At 38.1% G+C, this 23,600-nt stretch overlaps 3 protein-coding genes across 4 annotated transcripts; 2 read left to right on the forward strand and 1 right to left on the reverse strand.

The window, feature by feature from the left end:
* Nucleotides 1-332: 332 nt before the first annotated feature.
* On the forward strand, nt 333-11,035 carry LOC146455970 (uncharacterized). Of its 2 annotated transcripts, XR_014858885.1 has the most exons (4): nt 333-565; nt 3,210-3,409; nt 8,156-9,523; nt 9,596-11,035. XR_014858885.1 is itself a non-coding variant. In XM_085093574.1 (3 exons), exons 1-3 carry the CDS (start codon nt 431-433, stop codon nt 8,358-8,360), a joined length of 540 nt encoding a protein of 179 aa, XP_084949700.1. In that variant the 5' UTR covers nt 333-430; the 3' UTR covers nt 8,361-11,035. The 2 variants fall into 2 exon arrangements, 1 of the variants encoding a protein (XP_084949700.1); XM_085093574.1 differs by having other exon boundaries at nt 8,156-11,035.
* A 923-nt stretch (nt 11,036-11,958) lies between these two features.
* On the forward strand, nt 11,959-15,286 carry LOC146455971 (carbonyl reductase family member 4-like). Its single transcript, XM_085093614.1, has 3 exons — nt 11,959-12,574; nt 13,379-13,599; nt 14,589-15,286. Exons 1-3 carry the CDS (start codon nt 12,085-12,087, stop codon nt 14,625-14,627), a joined length of 750 nt encoding a protein of 249 aa, XP_084949740.1. The 5' UTR covers nt 11,959-12,084; the 3' UTR covers nt 14,628-15,286.
* A 5,326-nt stretch (nt 15,287-20,612) lies between these two features.
* On the reverse strand, nt 20,613-23,342 carry LOC146455972 (octopamine receptor beta-1R-like). Its single transcript, XM_085093581.1, has one exon. The coding sequence runs from the start codon at nt 22,943-22,945 to the stop codon at nt 22,034-22,036; it is 912 nt and encodes a 303-aa protein (XP_084949707.1). The 5' UTR covers nt 22,946-23,342; the 3' UTR covers nt 20,613-22,033.
* Between the last annotated feature and the right edge of the window lie 258 nt (nt 23,343-23,600).

Consider the following 23,600-nt stretch of genomic DNA (forward strand, 5'->3'; position numbering starts at 1 on the left):
AAAATTGCCCGCTTCTCATACCCACCCCCTCCCAAAAAGAAAATGGCATGTCCCTAACCGGTCATGACTCATGGGGTCATTGTAGATAATATCTTACGTCATGAAGCGTGACTCCCGGTTACTATGCGAGAACGAGAGAGGAAACATGCTTTCGCTCTCTATCAGTTTTATTTCACCTGAATTTTGCTAAAAATTTCTTTTCGCACGTTTTGGTCACAAATGAGAGAACCCTGCACTCGTTTGATAAGCCCGTTTAATAAAAAGCATATAAATATTTTAAGAGTTTGAACGTTTTGTCACGCAATCTCTGAGCAGAACTAGCCCACAATGCAAAGTGTGTTTGCACAGCTGCACACAAACACGGAATATTTGCTTCACTTGAACGAAGGCGAAAAAATCGAAGTGAACAGTCGCTTGACTTCATGCTGTAATGGCAGCACCAGGGCAGAACTATACTGCGAATCAAGGACAATATCCGCCAAACTATCCACCACAACAGCCTGGATATTACCAGCCAGCGCCGCCGCCAGGGGGACAGTATCCTCCACAACAACCCTATTATCAGGTGACTCACGAATTTGAGTTCTAACAATACACGCAATAAGTGATCGACATTTTAGGTTATCTTTGACAACTTAAAAACTACCAAGGACATTTGTTGCGCCAAGCCTTAAATTTTTGAATAATTAGAAATAGACGTTGCTGTGGCCCTGTGCCCATGGATGATAACTTCGTGCCAACGGATGATAACTATCTAGCTAGGGCAATCAAGGCAATTTTTAAACAATACTACCAATATATTTGAAGCCAAAAATTGCCTTCATTTTTTCAACTGATCGCTTTGGAAAATGGCCCGATTTTCGTAAAGCGCCATACTTAAATTATATACAGCATGTGCATTTGCGTTGTTCGTTTGAATGTGCATTAACAGTTTCAAGTCTTTTGAATGCATAACATGAATAGTGGGCTTTATATGCAGAAATGTTTTAACACATTCAACTCCAACTTTGTTTTGGAATTTGTTTTGTGAGCCAAGGGTATAGATTTTAATCATTTTGTTTTATTTTGGTCTGAAATAGGGTCAGGGTTTGTAGAACCGAGCTGCATTCCCTCACCAAACATTGTGAGGAGTACTCCCCCCCTCCTCCCTCCGCCATGTCATAATTACCCTCCTCTGCTTTAATACTAAAAAGTAACTGCGTATGAGACTCTGATAAAAAGAACTGCACTTTTGTACTCTAAAAGGAGTAATTTCTTGATAAATGTATTTTTTCAGTCAGTGACAAAGGCAAATGCAAAAAAAGAAAATCTGAGTTCACCCAACAGAAGTTGAACCTATCACCTTCCAACTACTAGCTATAGAGTTCCGATGTTCTACCACTGAGCTTAGACAGAAGACTTGTGGGAACTAAGGCCATTAAACTAGGTTCATAGGACAAACATCTAGCCTCCCACGCAGTCGTTTTTAGGGGACTCGTATTACCTCCTCCCCACAAACACCTGCTTAACCGAGCACCACTCCCACTCTTGTACTCCCTATTAGCACTCTAGCCAATCACCATTGAGACATTGTCTAACAATGTAAAATCAAATTGCTGGTTACGAAGGCCCGATCCGTTTCCATTGAGCTTTGTACGATCTTGAGGGATGCGGGCACTGTGAAGTTGGAATATACATTTTTGTTCACATCTGCAATGGCTAGTCATGGCTGAAACACAAAAAAAGTTATTGAATGAGAATACAAATGCCTCTTGTGTGACTTTTTTACACCGTTACCTGCTGGAACTGATTCAAAATCTTTGGGAAAGTACAGTTGATCTTCCTTGCCTGATTGAGTTAACAGTCAGTTAAGATATCACCTCTTACGGGTTCAAAGCTCTGGAGCAGATTTGATTGTTTGCATGAAGTGCTACAAGAGACTTACTAAATACGAGAAAGCAAAGAAGAATGTAGAAGGGATCAAGGAGGAGATCTGCAGTATTAAACAGTCCATTAATATCCCCGAACAAAATTAATTGCAACAACAAAGAGAGTTTCAGCAACAAAATGTTTAGAGTTTACCAACATATTGGGTAATATTTTGGTTTCCTCCACACCAACAAGAATGAAGGCTAAGCTTGATAAAGAAGCAACTTTCCGTTCCCAGTCGGCAAATTGATGAAAATATTGCTATTTCTGCTCACGAATTCTTTCATTGCAGTCAGTTGATAGGCATTCAAAGGGGAAATTCTGAACTTATAGCACAAAGTGCTCAAAGCTCGCTTGAGTTCTGTCTCCGCCGTGATGTTTTTCACCATTCCCATGAGAGGCGTAATAAGGTCAACGTCAACCTTCCAGATTTTAGAAGGTTCAATGTGATTGGCTTAGCGGTGGAAAGGAATGTGGTGCTCGGTTAAGCAGGCATTTTTGGGAAGGAGTTAATACAAGTCCCCTAAAAACACTGCGTGGGAGGCTAATAAACATCCTTCATATAGCTAGAATTTGAATGTCAAGCAGTATATACGTGAAAGAAATGTAATGTCATCTTTAAGCCTGGTGAATAAATGGTAGATGAATTTTTGAAGTCAGTGACACAGGCATACTTGAAAGTAGAAAATACGAGTTATCCCAACAGGAGACAAACCTGTGACCTTTGGATTACTAGTTTGGATGCTCTACCACTGAGCTACAGGAGACTTATGGAAGCAAGCTCCTTTGAAAAACTAGGTTCATCAAATGTAGATTGTTGTAATATTAAGGGTGGAGATCAGATCTTCTTAATTGGTTTCTTTGCTTAAAAAATTCCCTGTAACACTTCAGTAATAAATAATTATTAATACATGGAAATTATTTTCCCCTCCCTAACATTTTAATACAAATTTAAAATCAGTCATTTCTCTAGAATAGATGAATTCTGGGTGCTGGTTTTTTGTTAAAAACAAAATAATCAAACGTAAACAAGATGGTGCATTGATTGTGTTTATATTTTTATGATCAAAACAACAGTTGTTTAATGTGGGTGAATTTGACAACTAAAGTATATGCTACAGTATGAATTCACCCATATAGAATAACAATGACTCTGAAGAAATAAGCTCGTAAACTAAGATGTTTTTTGGAGTCATAAGATTATTATTCTGAATTTTTTCCTTCTGTTGGTGTGGAAAAGGTTTCAAATACACCCATAGTTAACTAATTTAACAGGATTAATAATATTATTCTTGTTTCAGCCAGGATATGTGGCACCTGGATATGGGGCGCCACAGACAATAATTCAACAGCAGCCCGTTGCTCTTCCACAACCAATCATTCTCAAACAGCTTCCTGTATCCATGCAATGTCCTCACTGTGGTGCAACTATTGTCACCAAGTTAGATCATCGTGTTGGCCAAACTACCTTTCTCTACTGCTGTATGCTCAGTATGTTTGGGTAAGAGCATCAGATATTTAAGCTTAACGAAAACATTTTTGTGTCAAGAGAACAGTCTTTAGTTAATAATTAAAAGTAAGTAGTAATAGTTGCCAATAGCTGCCCCTGTTTTGTATGGGAAGCCAAACAGGTTTCTTATGGGTAAGAAAACAGACAAACAGGTTTCATGGGTAAGAAAATTGGCATAGTGTGGGTTGGATATTATAACTGAATGCAAGATGTCATATAGGTAATTGATAAACGGCTTTATTTTAAATTGGTAAAAAGATTTGTGAAAAAGTGTTACCAAAGTGTACTAAATACATGTACTATGTTATTGATTACAACGCTATGTACATATCCGGCATAGTACAATAGTTAAAAAAGATATTTTAGAAAGAAGTGAGTCTAACAACTTCTTACAAAAAGTAACAGCCAAAACATAATGCCATAGACTTTTTCAAGTCAGTTGTAACATTGTGTGGATCTAGAGGGTACTGTTATGGGATGAGAAGATTTGAAAAGATTTGCAGCTGAAGTCTTGGAATGGCATCAATGCAATGATATAGTCGTCAATATAGTTACACTGTTCTTTTAAAACAAAATATAGTTTGCATCTGTAACTTTTTATTACAAGGGAATAATATGAATTGAAGGGCTGGGAGCATAACCGCCTTATGTCGAATTTCAGCCCGTTTTTCGATGTAGCTCGGATTTGTGCAAACTTTTGCATGTCAACTGCAATGGGATTGAAAACCATTGTCCAGTATTTTTTCACGCCGCTTTGTGTTTCGTATTAATGCTATTGAGAAATTTTACCATCTTGTAAAGATATATCGGTAACATTATAGACACTGGATGACCAAAAGGACAATGCACTGAGGATTAAATACTTGTATTCAATATACACTCGTTGTCTTTGAAACACGGCACACGAAAGCGGTGTTGTTCGCGGGAGGAACGAAAGGAATGCTGTCACGCTTTTATTTGATTCTGTTACAAACTACTACGTACGTGACAGGAATGTCCGAAATGTAAACAGTTACATCCTCCAAGAGAAAATGTGTCCATTTCCTGGCGTAAAATCCAGCTTTGTCCCGTTTGTCGACATATCACTCTTCATAACTCAAAATACTAGCATTCTACACGATTAACAGGAAGACATGTAGCCATTTCAACGATTAACAACGATTAACAACGATTAACGGCAGTTCTATTAAAAGGTAAAGACTATCTATTCTTTTTTACGGGCAGTCGGTGTTAACCGTTGAAAATCTATGTTAATCGTACTTTTATTGAATCATTGCCTTGAAATTGTCAAGTTAATCGTTACATACCGAATTTCAAGCCTGGCAAACCACAACTAAGGCTTGCAAAACACCTTGCACATGGCGGGATTTGTCTCTGATGCTCCCGCGGGATTTGATAATCGAATTGAAAAATTCATCACGGCACAGTCATCACTACCAAGGAAGGATTCTTTGGACAACATTTCCGCCAGTTCCTGTGAACTGCATTCCTCAATTTCATAACCTTTCAAGAGATCCATAGATGTCGGTGCGTTTACAAACTTCACCAAACAAAAGCGAAACCAACTAGCCAGTACGATACGCAAGTTGTTTCTCCCGACTGCCTTGATCTATTTTGGGCTTGTTACAACCCGCAAAAGCAAACCATGATATCATCTCAAACGTTACTTATAGAAACAACAACTGGTGCGACTAAACACGGCTCGTGGACAGTGGAAACTTTTAGCCTACCGATAATTTGGAAAACGAGTCTGACGTGGACAAAACCTATAAAAAATTTGCTTTCCAAGCGCGTTCACTTGTAGACAAGCAAACTACCAAATACCCCTCCCCCTCCCCCTCCCCCTGACTCAATGTTGTCTTTTGGGTCACGAACAGTTTCCTGGCAAGCATCACTTTCCACATCAACATTGCATAAGGGGGAGGGGGGAAGGGAGAAGTAATAGTTGTAGAATTATGAAGGGAGAAACAGTAAGTGAGTGGTTTTTTGGCTGTCTGTGTTCGGTTCTCATTGCATAGGGGGAGGGGGTGGGAGGGAGAAGTAAGCAAGTGGTTTTTGTTCTGTTCGTGTTTGGTTTTCTCAAGGAGTTTTGTCCACGATTGTAAAACTGCGAAATGTTTTCCAAGCCAGGGAGAGCCAAAATTCGGACAAATCCGTGCGAAATCGAAAGCCGCGCTAAAATTCGACATAAGGCGGTTATGCCCTCGGACCTTCAATTATGTAATTGATTTGGAGAATTTTGATTACAAAAGCAAAAATTTTTAAGGAAGAATATACAAGGCATTCTGTTTGGCATAAGTTTTTGTGCTTTTATACTTACTTGACAGATTGAAAATACTGGATTTCTATTGGCTATTCAGATTTCTAACTGTGAACCGTGGTTTTCAATCTCTTCCTGTTCTGTTCAATCCCTTCCTTCCTGTTGTCTTCCAAGCTTAAATTAAAGATCTAATGCCTCTTAAGGCTGGTTTCCATATGATCGTAGACGATAGTTGATCGCAGATCAGATCGCAAACAATAACAGACGATCACAAAAAAGACTGTTTTCATATGATCGCAACAATAGCAGAGCTGACCAAAGCCACACATTTCAGTCAGCAGTAATGTCAAATATACACACACATGTAGGCTGAAGAACAAACAACATGTCAAACGTGGAAGAGGAAATTTTGCTGCAAGCAAATTTACTTCCTCTGTTTGCCGTGAAGTGACGTCGTCGTCAGCTCCAAAACCATCAAAAACATCGGTTTTGGATTCGATAATGACCATACGCAGTTCTTATGTTGCGAAATTTGGCCTCCGCTTTCCCGGCTTATAAATTAAACTTCTGCCCGATTTTGTTGAAACAGTTGGCCTTAATTTTGTTCTTGTCTTTAAAATCTTTGCTGTTACCATGGTAAACACATTCATAACGTGCAACTTCCTCCATAAATTCCTCATTACTAATGTTAACATGTTCAATCTCAGCCATAATGACAACGGAATGAGTGTTGCCACGGAGACCATTCCTACAATCAAACACACGAGCGTTGAATTATGGAAGAGAAATTTTATGGGATGCATTTCAATAGCGGATCGCAAAACTTTGGTTTCCATAATTATGATCGCACAGTTGCAATTGATCGTAGGCGATCGCCGATGATTGCAGACCATCGAAGGAGATAGAACATGGTTGTATCTTTTGCAATCGCCTTCACAGACGATTGCAGATGATCACAGACCTTATTGCGATCTGCGATCCGCGATCATATGGAAACCAGCCTTTGCCAACAAGTCCATTTTGTCTAAGCTTACTTCTGCTTACCACTAGAATGAAATTTGCCAGAATGCTCAAACAACTTTGAGTTAATGACCAAGGTTTCAATAGTACCATTTGTAATGAAAAGAACAGGGCTTGGATTAGTAATGAGCTATGAACTGTAAGTTATGAAATCCTGTTTTTCATCACTGACACAAGAATTTTGCACCTTTGCACTTTACAACTCCTTTGGTCTTGTGTACTATTCTTTCTACAAATAAACCGATCATGAACTTCACTTGAAGCCAAAATATCACTTGATCTTTATTCCTCTAATGATATTCAAAACTGGAAGCAACCAACTTTAAACTTTTATGTATTGAAGTTAAGACTAAACTGTGTGATCAACGTCACAATATTTTGTCACCTCTATTGTTTCAAACAGAGACCATGCGTTTGCTTGAAATTTTGTTTCTCACAAATCTCAAATACTCTTCCAATCTTCCTATATATCTTTCTTGTCTACCGAGTTTTTCAGTCAGTGATTTGTGTTTGCAAAACTCTTGAAAAGTCTATGGACAATTTCTTCTCTTACCTATATACCTCCCTGAAATTTTGGCCTCCTGAACTTGTGAAATGGAAAGGAATACCACCCTATGATCACAGTTTGGACAAATCGAGACTTCTTCTACATATACAAACTGTATATTCCCACTGTAAGATCTAAACTATACTTTAATTTACGTGGGATCTGTAATGAAGCCTCCTCAGGTTTTGGCCCTGTGGGGGGAAATAAATATTTATGAGAAGCACATGAACCATTTATAAACCAAACCTGAGCCATTTATACACAATTATCGACTGTTATGTAGGTATTGACTAGTTGATTGACTGACTCAGATTGACTTACATGTACTATCTGACTGAGAAGTGACTGACTGACTGACTGACTGACTGACTGACTGACTGACTGACTGACTGGTCAACTGACTGACAATTGATTGACTGACTGACTGAATAACTGACTGATTGACTGACTGACTGTCAGACTGACTGACTGACTGACTGACTGACTGACTGAATCTGTAGCTGCTTGACTGACCTCTTACAAACAGGCAATTGATTTTTTTCCTGTGAGGTTGACAGGTGATGATTTACCAGCAAATAACACTTTTATGGGATGCATCACGTCCAAGTTGTTTATAGAGGATATTTTAAAAATTCACAAATTATAGATACAGTGTAAAAATCTCTACCCACTTTTTTCTGATGTATAGAGATTGAATGGCTAGGAACAGAAGGCCTAAGGGTTGTCCAGTGTTGAATCAACCTGATAGATACCTCTTTGTTCTCAGAAAGTATTCAGTGCCATGTGCAGTATTGTGTGGTATCAGGCCTTTCAATGTGCCTGTGACTGGCTGACACAAGTGAAAATGTGTGAACAAGTATCAGGAGCCAGTATGTTTATCTTGATATTACATTTTTTAATTTTATTCCAGTTGTTGTTGCATTCCATTTTTCACTGAATGTGCAAAAGACGTAGCACACGAGTGTCCAAACTGTCGTAGGGAGATAGGTGTGTTCAAACGTCCACTCATAGAGTCCGGGGGAGGAGGAGGTGGGGGAACATACAAGAGAGGACAAAATTACGACTTCCATTATGGTGGACCAGCAGATGATTATGTGCCACCAACAGATGACTGAGTGATCTGCATTTACAAGCTGATAATTATGCTGTCTGCAGCTGGGAAGTAAAATGCATATATTATTAAAAAGAGATTGCTACCACCTAAACACGTTAGTGCACCGTGTATAATTTATATACAGTTATATTTAGTGACACTGGATTGCCCTGAAAAACCAGGTCTTAATAATTATTAGACTTAAACTACAGCTGTATTTCTTCTTCTAGTAGCCAGAAAATTATCATTTTCATATATGCTCCTAAAGCAGGCTGGAGCTATTAAAAGGTGCTGATCATTCAAGGCAAATTTTAGAACAAAATTAATTATACCTGAACAACAATAATTGAAGAGCTTAGGGCACAATGCCGACCTATGATGCATTTTAGCTCAGTGTGTGTTATTTTAGTTCAGATTCACTGGCTTTTTTCAAGTGGCTTTCATTTGAAAAAGACCGGCAAATCTGAGCCAGAACAACAAAAAATGAGCTAAAAAACACCATGGCTCAGCTCTAATCGGAGGCCTTTATTGGTACATGTCACGACTGATAAGATGTCATTGTTTACTGATGCGCAGGCTCGTTTTGGTGACAAGGTTACAAGGTTTTTTATAATGTTTTAATTAAGGCAATTATTAATAAATTTTTCAAAGCTTAACCTCACAGAGGGGATGATTAGTTTAGGGACATCTGTAATTTGAGAAAAAAAAACTGCCTTAAAGTTGATTTTTTTTATACACATTTAAGTTCTGTTACGTAGTAAAAGGTTCAGAGAAAACTAAATTGTTATTAAAATACTGATGTAATACTGGTTTTTAAAATACTGATTACACTTTGTATTAACTTATTACAGTAGAATCTTGATAACTGACATGTATGTTGTCAGGAGAACAAAACTAATTAAACAAAGGAAAAGGCATTAATATAATAATTGTCATGATTTGAAGCAGGGGAAAGGGTGTCCAGTTCGGGTTTGTAAGAAGTCGGGTTGTAGGTAGTTCAAGTGCTTTTAGTGCACACAACATCTAGTGTATTGTTATTTACTGTAAGGGTTTTTTTTAGAAATGCATCACGGTATCACGCTAACTGACAACAGGCCCCCTTTGAAGAATTGAAATTCAGCTTGACAGTGACGCCCAGAGGACACAAACAACAGAAGTGTGCGTTTCTGTCCTCTTCGTGTCATTGTTAAGAATACTTTTATTATACGGAAAAGAGCCTGTTGGTTCACCCCTGTGGTAGAGGGCAATATGTTGTAGTAGTTGCGTCGAGTTTTCTTTGGTGAGTGCACCAATATGTTAAAAACAAGGTGTTCAGCTGTTTTTATTTGCACAGTAAAATCCCGCTATCTCGAATTCAATTTACTTGGACTCACCGCTAACTCGAACAAAATCCGATTTCTCCTGGATTTGACCCCATTTATTGTCAGCTAACTCGAACTAATTTTACTTTTCCTTGGCTCAAATTTACCCCGATAGCTCGGACTATGTCAAAACATAGTTGATTGACACGTCGAAATCAGTAATCTTTATTGATAATGTGATAATGTCTGATTTTAATGTGTACAGACGTCCTTTCCTAGATCTCAGCCTATGTTTTGTCTTTCGTACGTTCTTAAAATTTTTACGTAAATTTCCGAAACTAAACGATCATATCAAACGTATTACATCATAGTAACTCGTGATTATGAAAAAATGATAAAATCACTATAGTTATTAATTATTAGCAGCATATTCTTGAAGTTCAATACGAACCCCGCTGACTGTCTTTCAAGTAACATTTCTTAGCAGTCTTTTGCCAGGAAGGCACAAGTTTCCGCAATGCTTGATCACGTAAAAGTATGCTTAGACCACAAAGTTGTAGAGATTAGAATAATATTACTAGAAAAATGTAGTTTGCTCAAATGTATCTTAGCTTGATAGTAGGTGTTATTCATTGTGCATTTTGTGGAAAATAATTCAACGCGTTGGTAAACCTTAAGAGTGAATGAAAGGGTGATTCTGGCCGCATCAAACCGCGTGGCCAATCAAATACAAGGTAGACATAAGCGAAATTATTTATCACCCTTTTTTGTGAATTGCTCAAGCTAGGAGGGTTTCATTTTCCCACGAAGGCTGAATTTTGTTTGTTAGTTTGTTTTTTTTTAGGCGATATAATGTACTCTGTATACGTACCAAACCAGTGGTTGGTGAATTTCGTGCACTCTGATTGGCTACCCAAACTTCACTTGTTATTACACGCGCGTATTGCTAGCCTCGTATTTGATGCTAGCCTATCACAGGTATCCACCAATTAACCCTCAGCATTTAGTCAGGTTTTCCTGGCAGTTTGGCCGGTCTCATTTGTACTCCTGTGAAATTTAACCGTCTTGGCCTCGAACCCGAACAACTCGATGCGTACTCCAATGTGCCAACTACCAGTCCAGGACATGCTATGAACTGAATGAGTGCGCGGTATCTCAAATAGCCAATCAGAAATGCGCGAAAAACACTATTATTGTTTTGCTGTATACCAATAGCAATGATCAGAGATTCGCCCTCCTGTGATGACCTGTTCGTTTCAATTCTATAATTTTAACAATTTGACTGATTTCGTTTAAAAAAAAATAGAGGTTTGCATCGATATCCACATTTAAGGTCTTAAACATTCACTGTATGGTAAAGCTGATAAATAAATTTAAATAAATACAAATTGTTGAAGGAGGGTATGACAGCCTTAAGGATATAATTCCAGTTCAACTTCCTCATTCCGCTTTAGAAACTCCAGATAGTTTTTGGAAATACTTTTTTCTCCGGATACTCACCTATGAAAGCTATTTAGGCAAGAGGCTTGATTTAGGTATGTGCGGCGCTAAAGGGTATGGTTTTTGAACAGTTTTGGTCTGAAATGGGTATAGAGTTTGACAGTCAAAATGGGCATGGATTTTACAGAAACGGGTATGGATTCTAGAGACCAGGTATGAAAAACGGTACCGGAAAAGTCCACATTTTGGTCTGAAATAGGGTCAGGGTTTGTAGTCCCCCACCAAAAATTCCGAGGAGTACCCCACGACTTTTTCGAGTCGTTGAAAGATCGGAGGGATTTCGTGACCTGGTAGCTTTCCAGAATGAAAGAGAAAACGATTTGAGGTTCAAGTAGCCAACGTAGCACTCGTTTCCTTTCCGAGCGAGCGCGAGAAGCAAAACTGAAAGCTTCCGGAAAGAAGCAAAAAGATGCAACGTTTTTGCTCCTGCTTTCACGAACCTTCCGCGCTCTGCGAACGCAGGCTACGGTTCAAGCCACCAAACGTTTGATTTTCGTGTCAATAGTTCCTTGCAAGGTTCTTTACATTTTTTTTATTTCTCTTGTTTGTTTTGGAGGTACCAGTCATCTTGTTCTTGGTCACTGCAACCTTCTAGAACAAGAAGTTACAGCTCCATGGCCAGTTGGGATAACCAGCCGCTATTCGGTGACGACCTTCACCTGTCTCCGGTGACGGGAAAATCTCCATATGGCCCTATGAATCATGGAAGAACAAAATTGTACATGTAATAAAGTGTGAGCCTTGCAAAAATTTGCCAAATGTATAATTTTGGGGTACAAATTGTTCTATACGTCGGATAACGCGTCCATTCGGGTTGAGATAGGTAGCTTGGTTATCCTGTGCTGGATAAGCAAGGAAGACTGGGCTGGAAAAAGAAACGCCTGGCGGATTTCGTTCCTCAATTCACTTGGGAAGCCAGTCATAGTGTTTCAACTTGATAGATTCATGGTTTTCAGAGTGCGTGGAAAAGTATGTGCAGTGTTTGGAGGCTCTCGAGGAATCGGCAGAGCTTTAAGTGAAGCACTCGCTATTCGAGGCGGAAATATAGCTGTTTTATCCAGGGACAAGGATCGTGCAGCTGAATGTGTGAACCATTTACGAAGTGTTACTTCGTGTGAGAAACATTTGAGCTTGAATTGCGATGTAAGCTGTTACATATCAGTACAGAACTGCTTACAGGATGTTCAAAACAAGCTGGGACAAGTCAGTGTTCTTGTGAATGTGGCTGGAGTAAATTACGACAGCTTGCTCCTGAGAACTGATGCTGAACAAATAAAAAGCATAATAAATACGAACCTTGTGGGGGCGATGTATACTTCACAAGCTGTTTTGAAACATATGTTGAGAGAAAGAAATGGGGTGATCATTAACATTGGAAGTGTGGTGGGAATGAAGGGAAATACAGGCCAGTGTGTGTATGCAGCATCAAAGTCAGGTATGCACAAATCATTATCAAGGGGATTTGAAAGTCATTTCAATTCTGAGGAGGTTGCTGTATCAACATCTTTCTGTCAATTAAATATGCCAGAAATGATGTTCTGGGTGGGGTGACAGGGTGATGGTGAAGCTAAAGTACATCCACTGGGGTTGTTTTAAAATTGAAGAGTTTTATGGAAGAGTATTATAAGTGACTTTTCCTGCCTTGTAATCAAAATTGCTCCAAATTACCGCTGTTTTGGCACAGATCAGAGACTGATAATGGCGTACATGTAAGCTCAAGAAATGTTCACGCTTTATGTTTTTTTTTTTTTTTTTTTTGACTAATAGAAGTGGACAACAAAGAGAATATTTCAGTTATTACAAAATAAAACATAATTTTGTCTACAAAGGTGAAATGAAATGAAATTGAACTTGTTTTGGTGGCCAGTGGTCATAAGTATAGCAGTCAGCCTCTGAGTACTGGCGCTCATAGCACAAAATAGCATGCTTTTTGCATATCAGTTTCCCACTCTGATTATCTAGTCAAATTATCCAGTCAGTGCAATGAGTTCCTGGGTATGGAGGGCTTATGGTTAAGTTATGGGAATGTGTGAGCAATAAAGTAGTCCATCCAGTGGGGGCCAACTGACCACAATGGAGATCCCAGGATATCACAGGTACCCATCTGCCTTGATGTTATGTGAGGCCATTGGTGAATGAATTTGAAAAGCATGTTTCAGCCTTGTGTATTTTTGTGTGCTAACCTGGGTGGTAATGATATTATTGTAAGAAACTTCACATCTTTCTATGCTATTTACAGGTCTTGTAGGTTTCACTAAATCACTGGCTAAAGAAGTTGCATCACGGAATATTCGAGTGAACATGGTTGCACCAGGATTCATTGAGACAGATATGACTTCAAATTTAAGAAAACAGAATTCAGGAATTGAGTCATTGATTCCACTTGGCAGAAATGGAAAAACTCATGAGGTTGCAGAAGCAGTGTGCTTTTTAGCTGAGACAACATACATGACAGGACAGGTATCCAATTTGAACTTAAATTACTGAAGACTATACCTGCCAACTTTTCTCAAGTCAAATGTGTGACATTTTTGTCTTCATGTTACACAGATTTCCAATGATCGGAACATTACCAAATTGTCTGGAGATGTTCTCTTGATTTCTGAACACTGATGAAGATGCCAAAAAAAATTTCTTAAGATTGTAAAAGATAGTCCAAGACTTTATAAAGGAAACTTGAACTACAGCTCACATAACTGGCAGAATCTTATTTGGGCGAATCAATGTTAAAGTGAATCAAATTGACATGCTGTTTGGTTATGGAACCAATAAGTGGTCCAGATTTGTGAGACAGTCAGGTGTGAGAAATTGGTACATATGCAGAAGGTTGATGTTTTCAATTCACAGGCATGAGACTTAGATATAATGCACATGACGGTTGGCAGGTATAACAGAGATTGAAAATTATATCTCCATCTCAATCTTCTGTCAGATAGGCTCCCTTGCTTAGGGTACACCTGGAGGATCAACCCCTTACCCTTTCACATACCAACTTTTGCCCAATTGGTATCATTTTCGCGTACATATTTACTAAATATTGGATGAAAAGACCATGGCAGTTAGGTGTGCAAATTACCAGTAAGCTGTTTAAGTTGTATTAATATCTGCAATAATTTTTCTTTTAAAAATGATAAAAATAATTATCTCTCATGTATTAATAACTTTTGTATTCACAGTTCAAATTTTTGGCATTCTTATATTTGACTTCCATTGCAAAAACGTGAACCATTCTCTGATACCTCATGACAACAGTGATCACATAAGTACAGTGTCAATTGTGAAACAGAAGAATTAAAGAGCTTTACCATCTCACTTTTTCTGGCAGCAAGCATAACCTTTGCATTGTAATTTCTACATTGTTTGTGAATCTGAACAATCACTTTGTTCCTATCCCTTAGTTAGCCATGGTTTATGTCTGTTCACAGATCTTTGAACAAATTTCTTTGCAGGTTTTGTTGGTTGATGGAGGACTATCACTGTCACTATAAAGTCCAAGAACAACATCATATACATGATAAATTACCAACCTGTGGTGTGTGCTTAAAGATTCTGAGTTGTGCTTGTTTTAGGTACTTAAAAACTGCCAAATAGGTTCATACTGAGCATACACAGGACAAAGGAGAAAGAAACAGAAAATTCAACAGACTTGACAGAGAAGGTTTATCCTGAGTATCAGGCCCTCCTAAGGGAGGGCAACGGAAAATATTTCTCAAATTTTGACCCCCACCCCCACGCATGGCAGACAGTGTAACGGTTTTTGCATCTCAAAAATATCAAACCAGATACGGATAGAAAAGAGTCTGAACAGATGGTGGAATATTGTGAGTCACTATTCTTTCTCTTAGGCTTCTGATATTATGCGATGTTGCGATTTCGCATAATTGACTTAAAATCGCAACAAATCGCATAATTCATGAAAAATCGCAGAATTTGTACAAAATCGCACAATTTAAGAAAAAAAGAGCAAAATCTCGCTTAATGTTACGTTTTCCGATAATTTAAACGTTATCTCAAGGAGTTTTTTTTCTTTCAAAAGGCGTCAAAAATCACCTGGAAGCGTTTGTTTGTTGATTAAGCGAACAAACAGGCGTTCTATGCTTCATTTTACATGCTGGGGACCTGGTGCTGGTTTTCAATATTAAGCAAGTGATCATTGGTAAAGAAATAAAAAACGCGCCGAGTGCATTGTTGAGTTATATAAGCACGCGGGAATTTTTAAGAACACGAGAGAAGTGCAGAGAGGCACGAGCCGCAGGCGAGTGCCTCTCTGCACTTCTCGAGTGTTCTTAAAAATTCCCAAGTGCTTATATAACTCAACAATGCACGAGGAACAAGTTTTTTTATTTCTTTTATAAAATATAAACAATCGCAACTCCTCAGACAAGTGCGAATTTTAATGAATCAACATCAAGTTTCTCCTTACGCGAGATAACGCGTAATTTAATAGCGCGCGCTCTTGCCGATCACGACAGGGCACGCGACAGCGCGCGCAATCAAGTAAAAAGTCAAACTGTTTTAGTTTTTCGTCTCGTCGTAAGCAAGTTCAAGAAGTTAACTACAAGTCAAGGTTAAGTTTTAAGGTGTTGAGAGACACGTTCAAGTTAATTAAAAGTCTGGAAACATCAGTACAAGAGACTGTTCTTTGCGAATCGCTGGAGTGACAGCGCATTCTGTCTCTGAATTTCTCAGATTTTTCACAGGCAAAAAGTCTGACGTGTGCTCCGTGCATATGTACAATTATAATGCACGCACCATACGTATGCTTCGTGCTTTGTGGAGTTATACAGAACTCAGTTTGACCAATCACAGTGCTTGCTTGACCCTGGCTATTTTATAACACGGAATAAACAATCCTTTTATGTAAATACACCAATCACAATCATTGATATATTTTTGAGATGGAAAACTGCTCAATAGCCGCTTGCAATATGTTAGCTATTTTGTTTTAATTGAAACAAACATCCTCATCATGGATAAGTTTGTTGTTAAAACACGGAGCGCTTCTTCACAGGATAAAAAGATTACACTTTCCTGTAAATATTTCGGCGAAAGACAGGGAAAGAAAGTACTCCGAAGGAACGTTTCATGTTGACGATGGTCTGTTGTTTACTCTGCGAGCAGTCTTCCTAGATGTTTTGATCTTCGTGCAACATAGTGGTTGATCATCTTCGAAAGTTTGTGGTTGACAAGCACCTTGAAACTAAGTCACACAAGCGGAACACAGAAAAAAATGCGGGTGGGAAGCAACAAACACTGACTTGACCAAATTAGCAATATCTGATTTTCAATAATTTGAAATGAGGCTGTTTCTTCATTTCTCCGTGCTTTAATTGCTTATTGAACAGCAAAACATGGATTGTTCCCCTCTTAGACCTAATAAAACAAGGTTAAATTAACTAAAATGAAATCGCATAATTTGCCGCATAATAGACCTTTCTTGCAGCATAATGAGACTTAAAAGTGCCGCATAATTTCCAATTTTTTTTTGCACCCTATCAGAAGCCCTGTTAAATAACTTACCTATCTTTGCATGCTATGCAGGTTGGTATTACTAGCTAACAACAGATAGTGAAGACTTGATGATTCTTAATTCTCTAGTCGAGAGAATAATATTTGACGATGGAACAAGCATTACTTCTGACCGTAGCCTTAAATCTCTTTGTAATTTTTGCATGTCTTTGCTTCAGCAAATCCCTTTTAATTAAAAGTTGTTGTTATTGGTTTTTTTTTTTTTTATTTTATTTTTTTTGTTCCTTTTTTGGTCTTTTCGTTTCAGGTTAACGACGTAATAGCCACGTAGTCTTTTTGTTTTAGTATTAAAACTAACCAGATAGGAGTAGCCTGTGAACAGGCTCCCAAGTGAGCCATAGGGGCGAGCAGAGTGCGGTCTATACCCAACTTGGGAGACTATTCACCGGCTAGACAGGAGCGCTATAGGCTATAACTATCTGCTCATTCAAGCCCATTTGATTATTTAGTACTTAAAAGACTGAGCTATGCTTGCCACCCAACAAAAGTCTAAACAACAACAATGGTCTACAGAGCATGATATTTAAAGACCTTCTTGGGGAAGAAACTGTACTGGCGAGACAAACAACAACGCGGTAAGAGTAAGCACTTCCTTGTGCTCAAGGCATATTAAACGAGCATATTTATTTCTCGACCAAATTGTTGAATTTCATCATCTACGGTTCTTATAAATTGGTTGTCGTAAAACTACCTTCAATAAGGTCATTCTGCTAAGGTGCAGACTTACTGTTTAAAAATTCGTTGAAGTTCACACAGCATTGGCCAAAGTTAATCTACTTGGAGCCTTGAAGCTCCTTGACAGTAAGCAAATAAATGTTTTCGTTAGATGACTTTTTCCCCTGGTGACATTTACTAATATTAATTTTATGAACGTCACCACGCTTGAACTGAATTTAAGGACGGTGCCTACTATTGTTACTGCGCATACGTTCTGCGCATCTCGAGATACTCGGGTTTCCTATGGGTGGTGCCTACTAATACAGGAATATTTTTGCGCGGTTTAAAACTATACGGAGAAAGCAGAACTAAGCACATACGTTTGGTATCTCATAAGAAAATTGGGGGTAACCATGCATTTTTCAGAGATAATTAATCTTCAATTTAGGAAAAAATCCCATACATTGCTTTATATTTTGACGCTTTTTAGAGGTATTATTGCTTAGTTATCGCTGAAAAATGCATGGTTACCCCCAATTTTCTTTTTGGATTCCAATAGCCCTTGCTAAGATCTGCTTTACCCGCATAGTCATAAACCACACAAAATACTTCGGTATTATTACTAGGGCACCGTCCTTAAACTTCCATTTTCCTGTGTAAACGAAAAGACAAAAAAAACATGTAGTTGAACCCATTTCAAGAGACAGGTTAACTCTGCGTAGTGGTTAGTGAATTCTCTCGCCTCTCCTCTATGTCCCAAGTTGGAGTTCTCGACTCGACGTCTCAAGTGGGATGGGTTTAGTTGTTGTTGTCGTTTCTCTCCTTGCGTGCGGGGTTTCCCTGGCCTGGCTCTTCGGTTTTACTTTTTCCCTTTACGAAGAATGCCCGCAAATTAGTCTTATTTTATTTTATTTTGTTATTTCATTACACGTGTTGATTAGATGCGATTCCTATCCTACTTGAAGCCTTAAATATTGTCCTTAGAGTATACCAGTCAAACGTTGTCGGTCCGCTTGCATCAGTGCGTTTAAAAGTTCTAGAATTGTTATCACTAAGTTTGGCTTTTAATACAGTGGTGATCCTGACCTTCCGGTATGTGTGGAACCTGCTGTCGAGCAACCAACTTGCTTCTTCTTCTTCTCTCGGCACCGTGGCTCGACAAGCCTCGGTTTTCGTCTAAAAAATAAGATACGGGTTGGGGGGGGGGGGGGGATTTCACGAGCCAAAAACTCAAGTAGACAAAACTCAGTAAAATGTTGTTTGTTTAATGTTCGTAAACATTATTCCTGCTCAGAATTTTCAAGTGATTTTAAATTCACCCCAAGTAAAAAATGGACTAAGCTTCTGAAAAATGGACTTAAGGACGGTGCCTACTAATATAGAAGTATTTTTGCGTGGACAATGACTATGCGAGAAAAGCAGATCTTAGCAAGGGCTATTGGTATCCAAAAAGAAAATTGGAGGTTACCACGCAATTTTTAGAGATAATCAAGCAACACTAATTCTAAAAGGTGCCAAAATACAAAACAATGTATGAAATTCGTTCTCGGATTCCAATAACTCTTGCCAAGATCTGCTTTTCCCGCGTAGTTATAAACCGTATAAAAATATCTCTGTTTTAACAGGCACTGCACTTAAGAAACCCGACTTTCTCGTACCATCACGAGATGCGCAGAATGAATGCGCAGTAGAAAAAGTAAGCACCGTCAAAGAATATCTTTACTGTTTTTTTAAAGCTTTCACGTGACTTCGTAGACATCCTCATCAGCCGCTAAACAGGGACCTTCTACAAATATGGCAAAGCTCGTGGAATATTTATATTCATTTTGGGCCTTCTTTGTATTCCATACAGCGCTGATTGGTTAGTATGATCAAGGGTTATTGCCTCAGGTCTATTTTGATCCCTGACATATTGCAAAAAAAAAAATTATTTAGCCGTTGTAAAAATAATTTTAATTAAAGGGGAAGTATCATGAGGTTTTTGATATCTTTTGTTAAAAATGATGAAATAAGACCTTCAATCACCTGGCAAATAATTCTAGAATGACGAGAGGAACGAAATCAACTCAATTCTCAAAAGAAACAACTTGTGAGAACTTGAAAAACATTATTCTAATATTTTTCAAGTTTCAATCCAGACCGGCCAACCCTGTCTCTGGCCAGAGACACTAATCGACAGTTTTATTGCTCTGGGGTGGTAATTGTTAATAAACTTGACAATTATTTCGTTGTTTCTGCTGACAGTCAAACATTTTTGGGTTTTGAAATGACAGCAAGTTTGTGCGATACTTCCCCTTTAAGTTGATGCGTTTAAACAGAAAAAGTGGGATCCTAATCACTTGGGATATCACCTATCGATTTTAAGATCTGCCTCAAGGCGTCTGTTTCAACACAGTACCTGCTTTGAATTTAAATTAATATTTAGAATCAGCTCGATTTTTTTTTGTAAAGCTATTACCTCCGTAGGCATCAGTATTTGCCGCTAAACAGCAACCTTAATTCTACCACTGACACGGCCAACATCGCGGAATATTTATACTTGTTTTGAACCTTAATTATATTGTACAAACGCCGAACAGTTATTAATTTGCATTGCCTGAAGTCTATTTTGACACTGTCATTGGAAAAGAACATCCGCACTTTAACCCTCGTAAAAACAGTTTGACGTAAGTTGATGTCTTTAAAGAAAGAAAGAGAGAAAGAAAGTGAGGCGTTAATCACTTTCTAGTCAGAAAACAAAACTATTATGTGACTAAACGCGCATGTAATATCGATACGTCTAACTTTTTTTGTGTGGCCGGTTTTGCTAGAGAAGGGATATACCTTGCAATGAACGGATATGCCTTTTAATATAGTGGTGTTAGTCTAAAATACAAAAACGTGAAAAAATTTGTTTTCAGCGGGACTTTTTTAATGGAAAGGTTGAAGCAATCACTTGGAAAGTGCGTACATCGTTACCTTAATTGATTTTATGATGTGAATCACCACAAAGCCTCTATTGCGACACAGATTTTAAAAACGAAGGAAACCATAAATTTTACCTGCTTAAAATTTGAAACAGTTCAATTAAACAAGTAGTAATTTCTAAAATTCTAATTTAAAGTAATACATTTGTCAATTTGCATAGCGCATATTCCATGACGAGGTGATCAAATGCGCTTTACAGTTTTGGGACACTCTCCAGATCGAATTGGGATTTGGAAATACTAGTTTTTGAGAAGAGGAGAAAACCGAAATACCCGTAGATAAAGCTCAAAAACATGTGAATAGATTTTTAGTATTTTTTTAGTATTCTATTCGTATTCTATTTAGCAAATGGTGATCAATTTACATTACCTTAGGCTATTAGGCTTTTTCGCTCTTTGATAATGTTTCCGCCCGGCCATTAAAAATGGAATTGAACCCACTTAGTCTCTCCATAGATCCAACTGTCATTTGCTTGCTTTCTTGCTAATTAAATGTTTCTCCAAAGGAACACACCAAAATTTTGAAGAAAATATATTAGAATGCGCAAATTGTTCGTTTCATATCGAAAATATGAAGTAATATTACAACTCGTGTTCAAAAATTAACTTTAAGTTACGACGTGACCTGTCGCTTTGGAGGTTTGAAATGGTAGCTAATGGTGGATCTTGCTCATTTGAAGTGTTTAGCTTTAGTCGTTTTCTCTTCCAACACCAATATTTGCCGTTTGGTTCCTCAAACGCGGCAAGACACATCGACAAAGGAACATTTACGTTAATTTTGAATCGAATTTTAATATTCCTCTATAATGTTCGATATGACTTTTTCCACAGTTCTCTTTTCCCTTTCCTGTAGTTTCCCTTGTGATATTTGATGGATCAATGTGCTCCCTGATAGGAAATTGTTTTGTTTAAGAAGAGTTTTGCTGGCATATTCCGTGGTTATCACTGTTTATCGGTCAATAAATCCCCGGTATATCATGGTAGGTAATGGGAAAGATTGAGAGTTAAGTCGATAACCGGCATATTTAAAAGAGAGGTGTTTTTCAACCAAAATCATACTCCAAATTACTTTATTTTATTGCATTCTGCATGTGCGGTTTGACTATCACCTTGGATAAACACATCAATACTGAACATGACTCAACTTTTCTTTCAGTTGGAAGGCTGTGTGCTGAAGAAGCCGACAAATAGAGGCTTATTTACCTTTACATAATTTAAGTGTTTTCAACTGAAGAAAATTGTCGTAAATATTAAAGCTGCACGTAGAACGTGCGTAAATATAATCTATTCAATGTCGACTCCAGGCGTATACATGATAAGTATTAATATCTTCCAACGAAATTGTGTTACTGCCTGATAATTACGGAAGACATAACAATATATGCTGTTAGTATATACATTCGATTAACGACGCGTAATTTTTTCCGTTTTCTTTTTTCAGTTCTCGCTTAATCGGAAAACTCTATTCGGACGTGTCTGGACATTTTGAAAAAGAATGACATGCCTCCTGAAGACTGTATCATACGTACTGAGTGTCTCTAAAGCTTAATGACTTCCTAACTACAGTTATATACACATTAGCGTTTTTCCTGATTCTATAGCCCAACACTCGCATTAAATTCCAAAAATGTCTTCGCGGAAGTTGAAAACATGACCAAGTTTTTTTTGTGGGTAAAATTGTATACTAATTTCACTCACGTAAGTCTTACAAATGTGCATCAGTTAATCTTTCGGTCAATCCATCAAGAAGAAGTGCCAGTAACAGCGGGGACCAAGCACTTGTCAAAACCCATCAGCTTTAGTTCTCTTTTCATATCCTTTTTTAAAATAGCATAAACCAATGGATTAGCTGCCGAGTTTATGACGAAAAGGACGTGAATCACTTTCATCAAAGTCTCAGGTACAACACAGATTTTAAAGACGAAGCAAAAACATCTGTAGTTTCCTCCAACATGGCACAGAACGAAAAGCGAAATAATAAAAATTATCATTTTTACCGAGGCTGATTTCTTTTCCGTGTGTCTGTTTGTATCTGGGTTTGTTTCATGAGTCGCCAAATTATATCTGATCTGATTCAAAATGAACGCTTCTTTTCGTGAAATATCTGTAGCTATCAAGCACAGACGTCCAATGACATAAACAAATAAAACGCTGGGAATAAGCTGAAAGATTAAAACCCTAAAATTTTCGAAGACAAATGTAAAGGAGTCGTTCGCACTGGAGTAAGTGAATATTGAAGGCAGGGTGAAAAGAATCAACGGTAATATCCAAGAAATGGCGATCATAAAAATAAATCGGCGCCTTGTCATGAGAAGGCTGTATTTTAGAGGCATCGTAATTGCCATTAGTCTATCCGCTGTTAAGGCACACAAGTTTGCAGATGAGGAGTATAAAAAAGTATGGCTGACTTTAAACCATACTCCTGTGTGATCGATGGCTAACTCTTGGAAGAAGCTTGAAATAAAGAGCAACGGAAAATAGGTCAATCCTACCAACAGATCGGCCAGCGCTAGAGACAGGACAAACCAGTTTGCTGTAACGTGTAACCGACGCCTTGTGATGACCAAGTACACCACGAAAGAGTTTCCTAGGATGGCGATGATGGTAAAAAACCAACCGAGAATTGAAAACCACATCTTCCGCCAACTAGTCATACAATTATCTGAGCATGCACAAGGTCTGAAAAGCAATTAGTTAACCTTTGCGTTGAGTCCACATCTGACTCGATGGGTATAGTAAATAAGCAAGGATCGACGGCACAATCGACTTTCCTTATATATCTTTAAGCGAATTGTTATTAATCATTTCAGTTGTTTCGAGTTTGTTTTTGTTGAATTGGATTCCCGTTTAAGGAGAATACCATGCCTGGGCGGATGAAATAAAGCACTTGTGGTGATATTTTCTTATGCTCTCCGTAATTCAATACGGCGATTATCATTTTAAAACGGCAGGTGTAGACAGTATGTCAAAAGGTTTGGACATCTCATTAGCACACGTTCTATTTAACAGTTGATTAAACTACAAGAAAGTGTCAGTGGTTGTCATTCTCAGGGAAAGTGCACGAAAATATAAGCTCGTGTGGAGAGGACGAAAATACAAATTAAATTAAGAACCGAGAAGGTCTTAACCGTTTTCTTTAACAGCATCAGTGATATAGTTCATTCAACAAATGAAACTAAGAGAAAAAAGGTGTCCCCGTTCTTAAATATTCATGAAGAGATACTTGACAATAAAGGCGAATGGCTAGCCAATCAGGAAAAATTTCTTCGAATCACAAACATCAGTTATTTATGACAGTTCAAGACATCA

This window comes from Pavona decussata, unplaced genomic scaffold (assembly GCF_977016875.1).
Source record: "Pavona decussata unplaced genomic scaffold, jaPavDecu1.1 SCAFFOLD_262, whole genome shotgun sequence".
Classification (NCBI taxonomy): domain Eukaryota; kingdom Metazoa; phylum Cnidaria; class Anthozoa; order Scleractinia; family Agariciidae; genus Pavona; species Pavona decussata.

Excerpts from the sequence above, each read along its gene's own strand:
- LOC146455970 (XM_085093574.1), top strand. The coding sequence starts at position 431 with ATGGCAGCACCAGGGCAGAACTATACTGCGAATCAAGGACAATATCCG. Across the intron at positions 566-3,209 it reads CACAACAACCCTATTATCAG|CCAGGATATGTGGCACCTGG; the intron begins GTGACTCACGAA and ends TTCTTGTTTCAG. Across the intron at positions 3,410-8,155 it reads TGTATGCTCAGTATGTTTGG|TTGTTGTTGCATTCCATTTT; the intron begins GTAAGAGCATCA and ends ATTTTATTCCAG.
- LOC146455971 (XM_085093614.1), top strand. The coding sequence starts at position 12,085 with ATGGTTTTCAGAGTGCGTGGAAAAGTATGTGCAGTGTTTGGAGGCTCT. Across the intron at positions 12,575-13,378 it reads GTATGCAGCATCAAAGTCAG|GTCTTGTAGGTTTCACTAAA; the intron begins GTATGCACAAAT and ends TGCTATTTACAG. Across the intron at positions 13,600-14,588 it reads CAACATACATGACAGGACAG|GTTTTGTTGGTTGATGGAGG; the intron begins GTATCCAATTTG and ends ATTTCTTTGCAG.
- LOC146455972 (XM_085093581.1), bottom strand. The coding sequence starts at position 22,945 with ATGACTAGTTGGCGGAAGATGTGGTTTTCAATTCTCGGTTGGTTTTTT.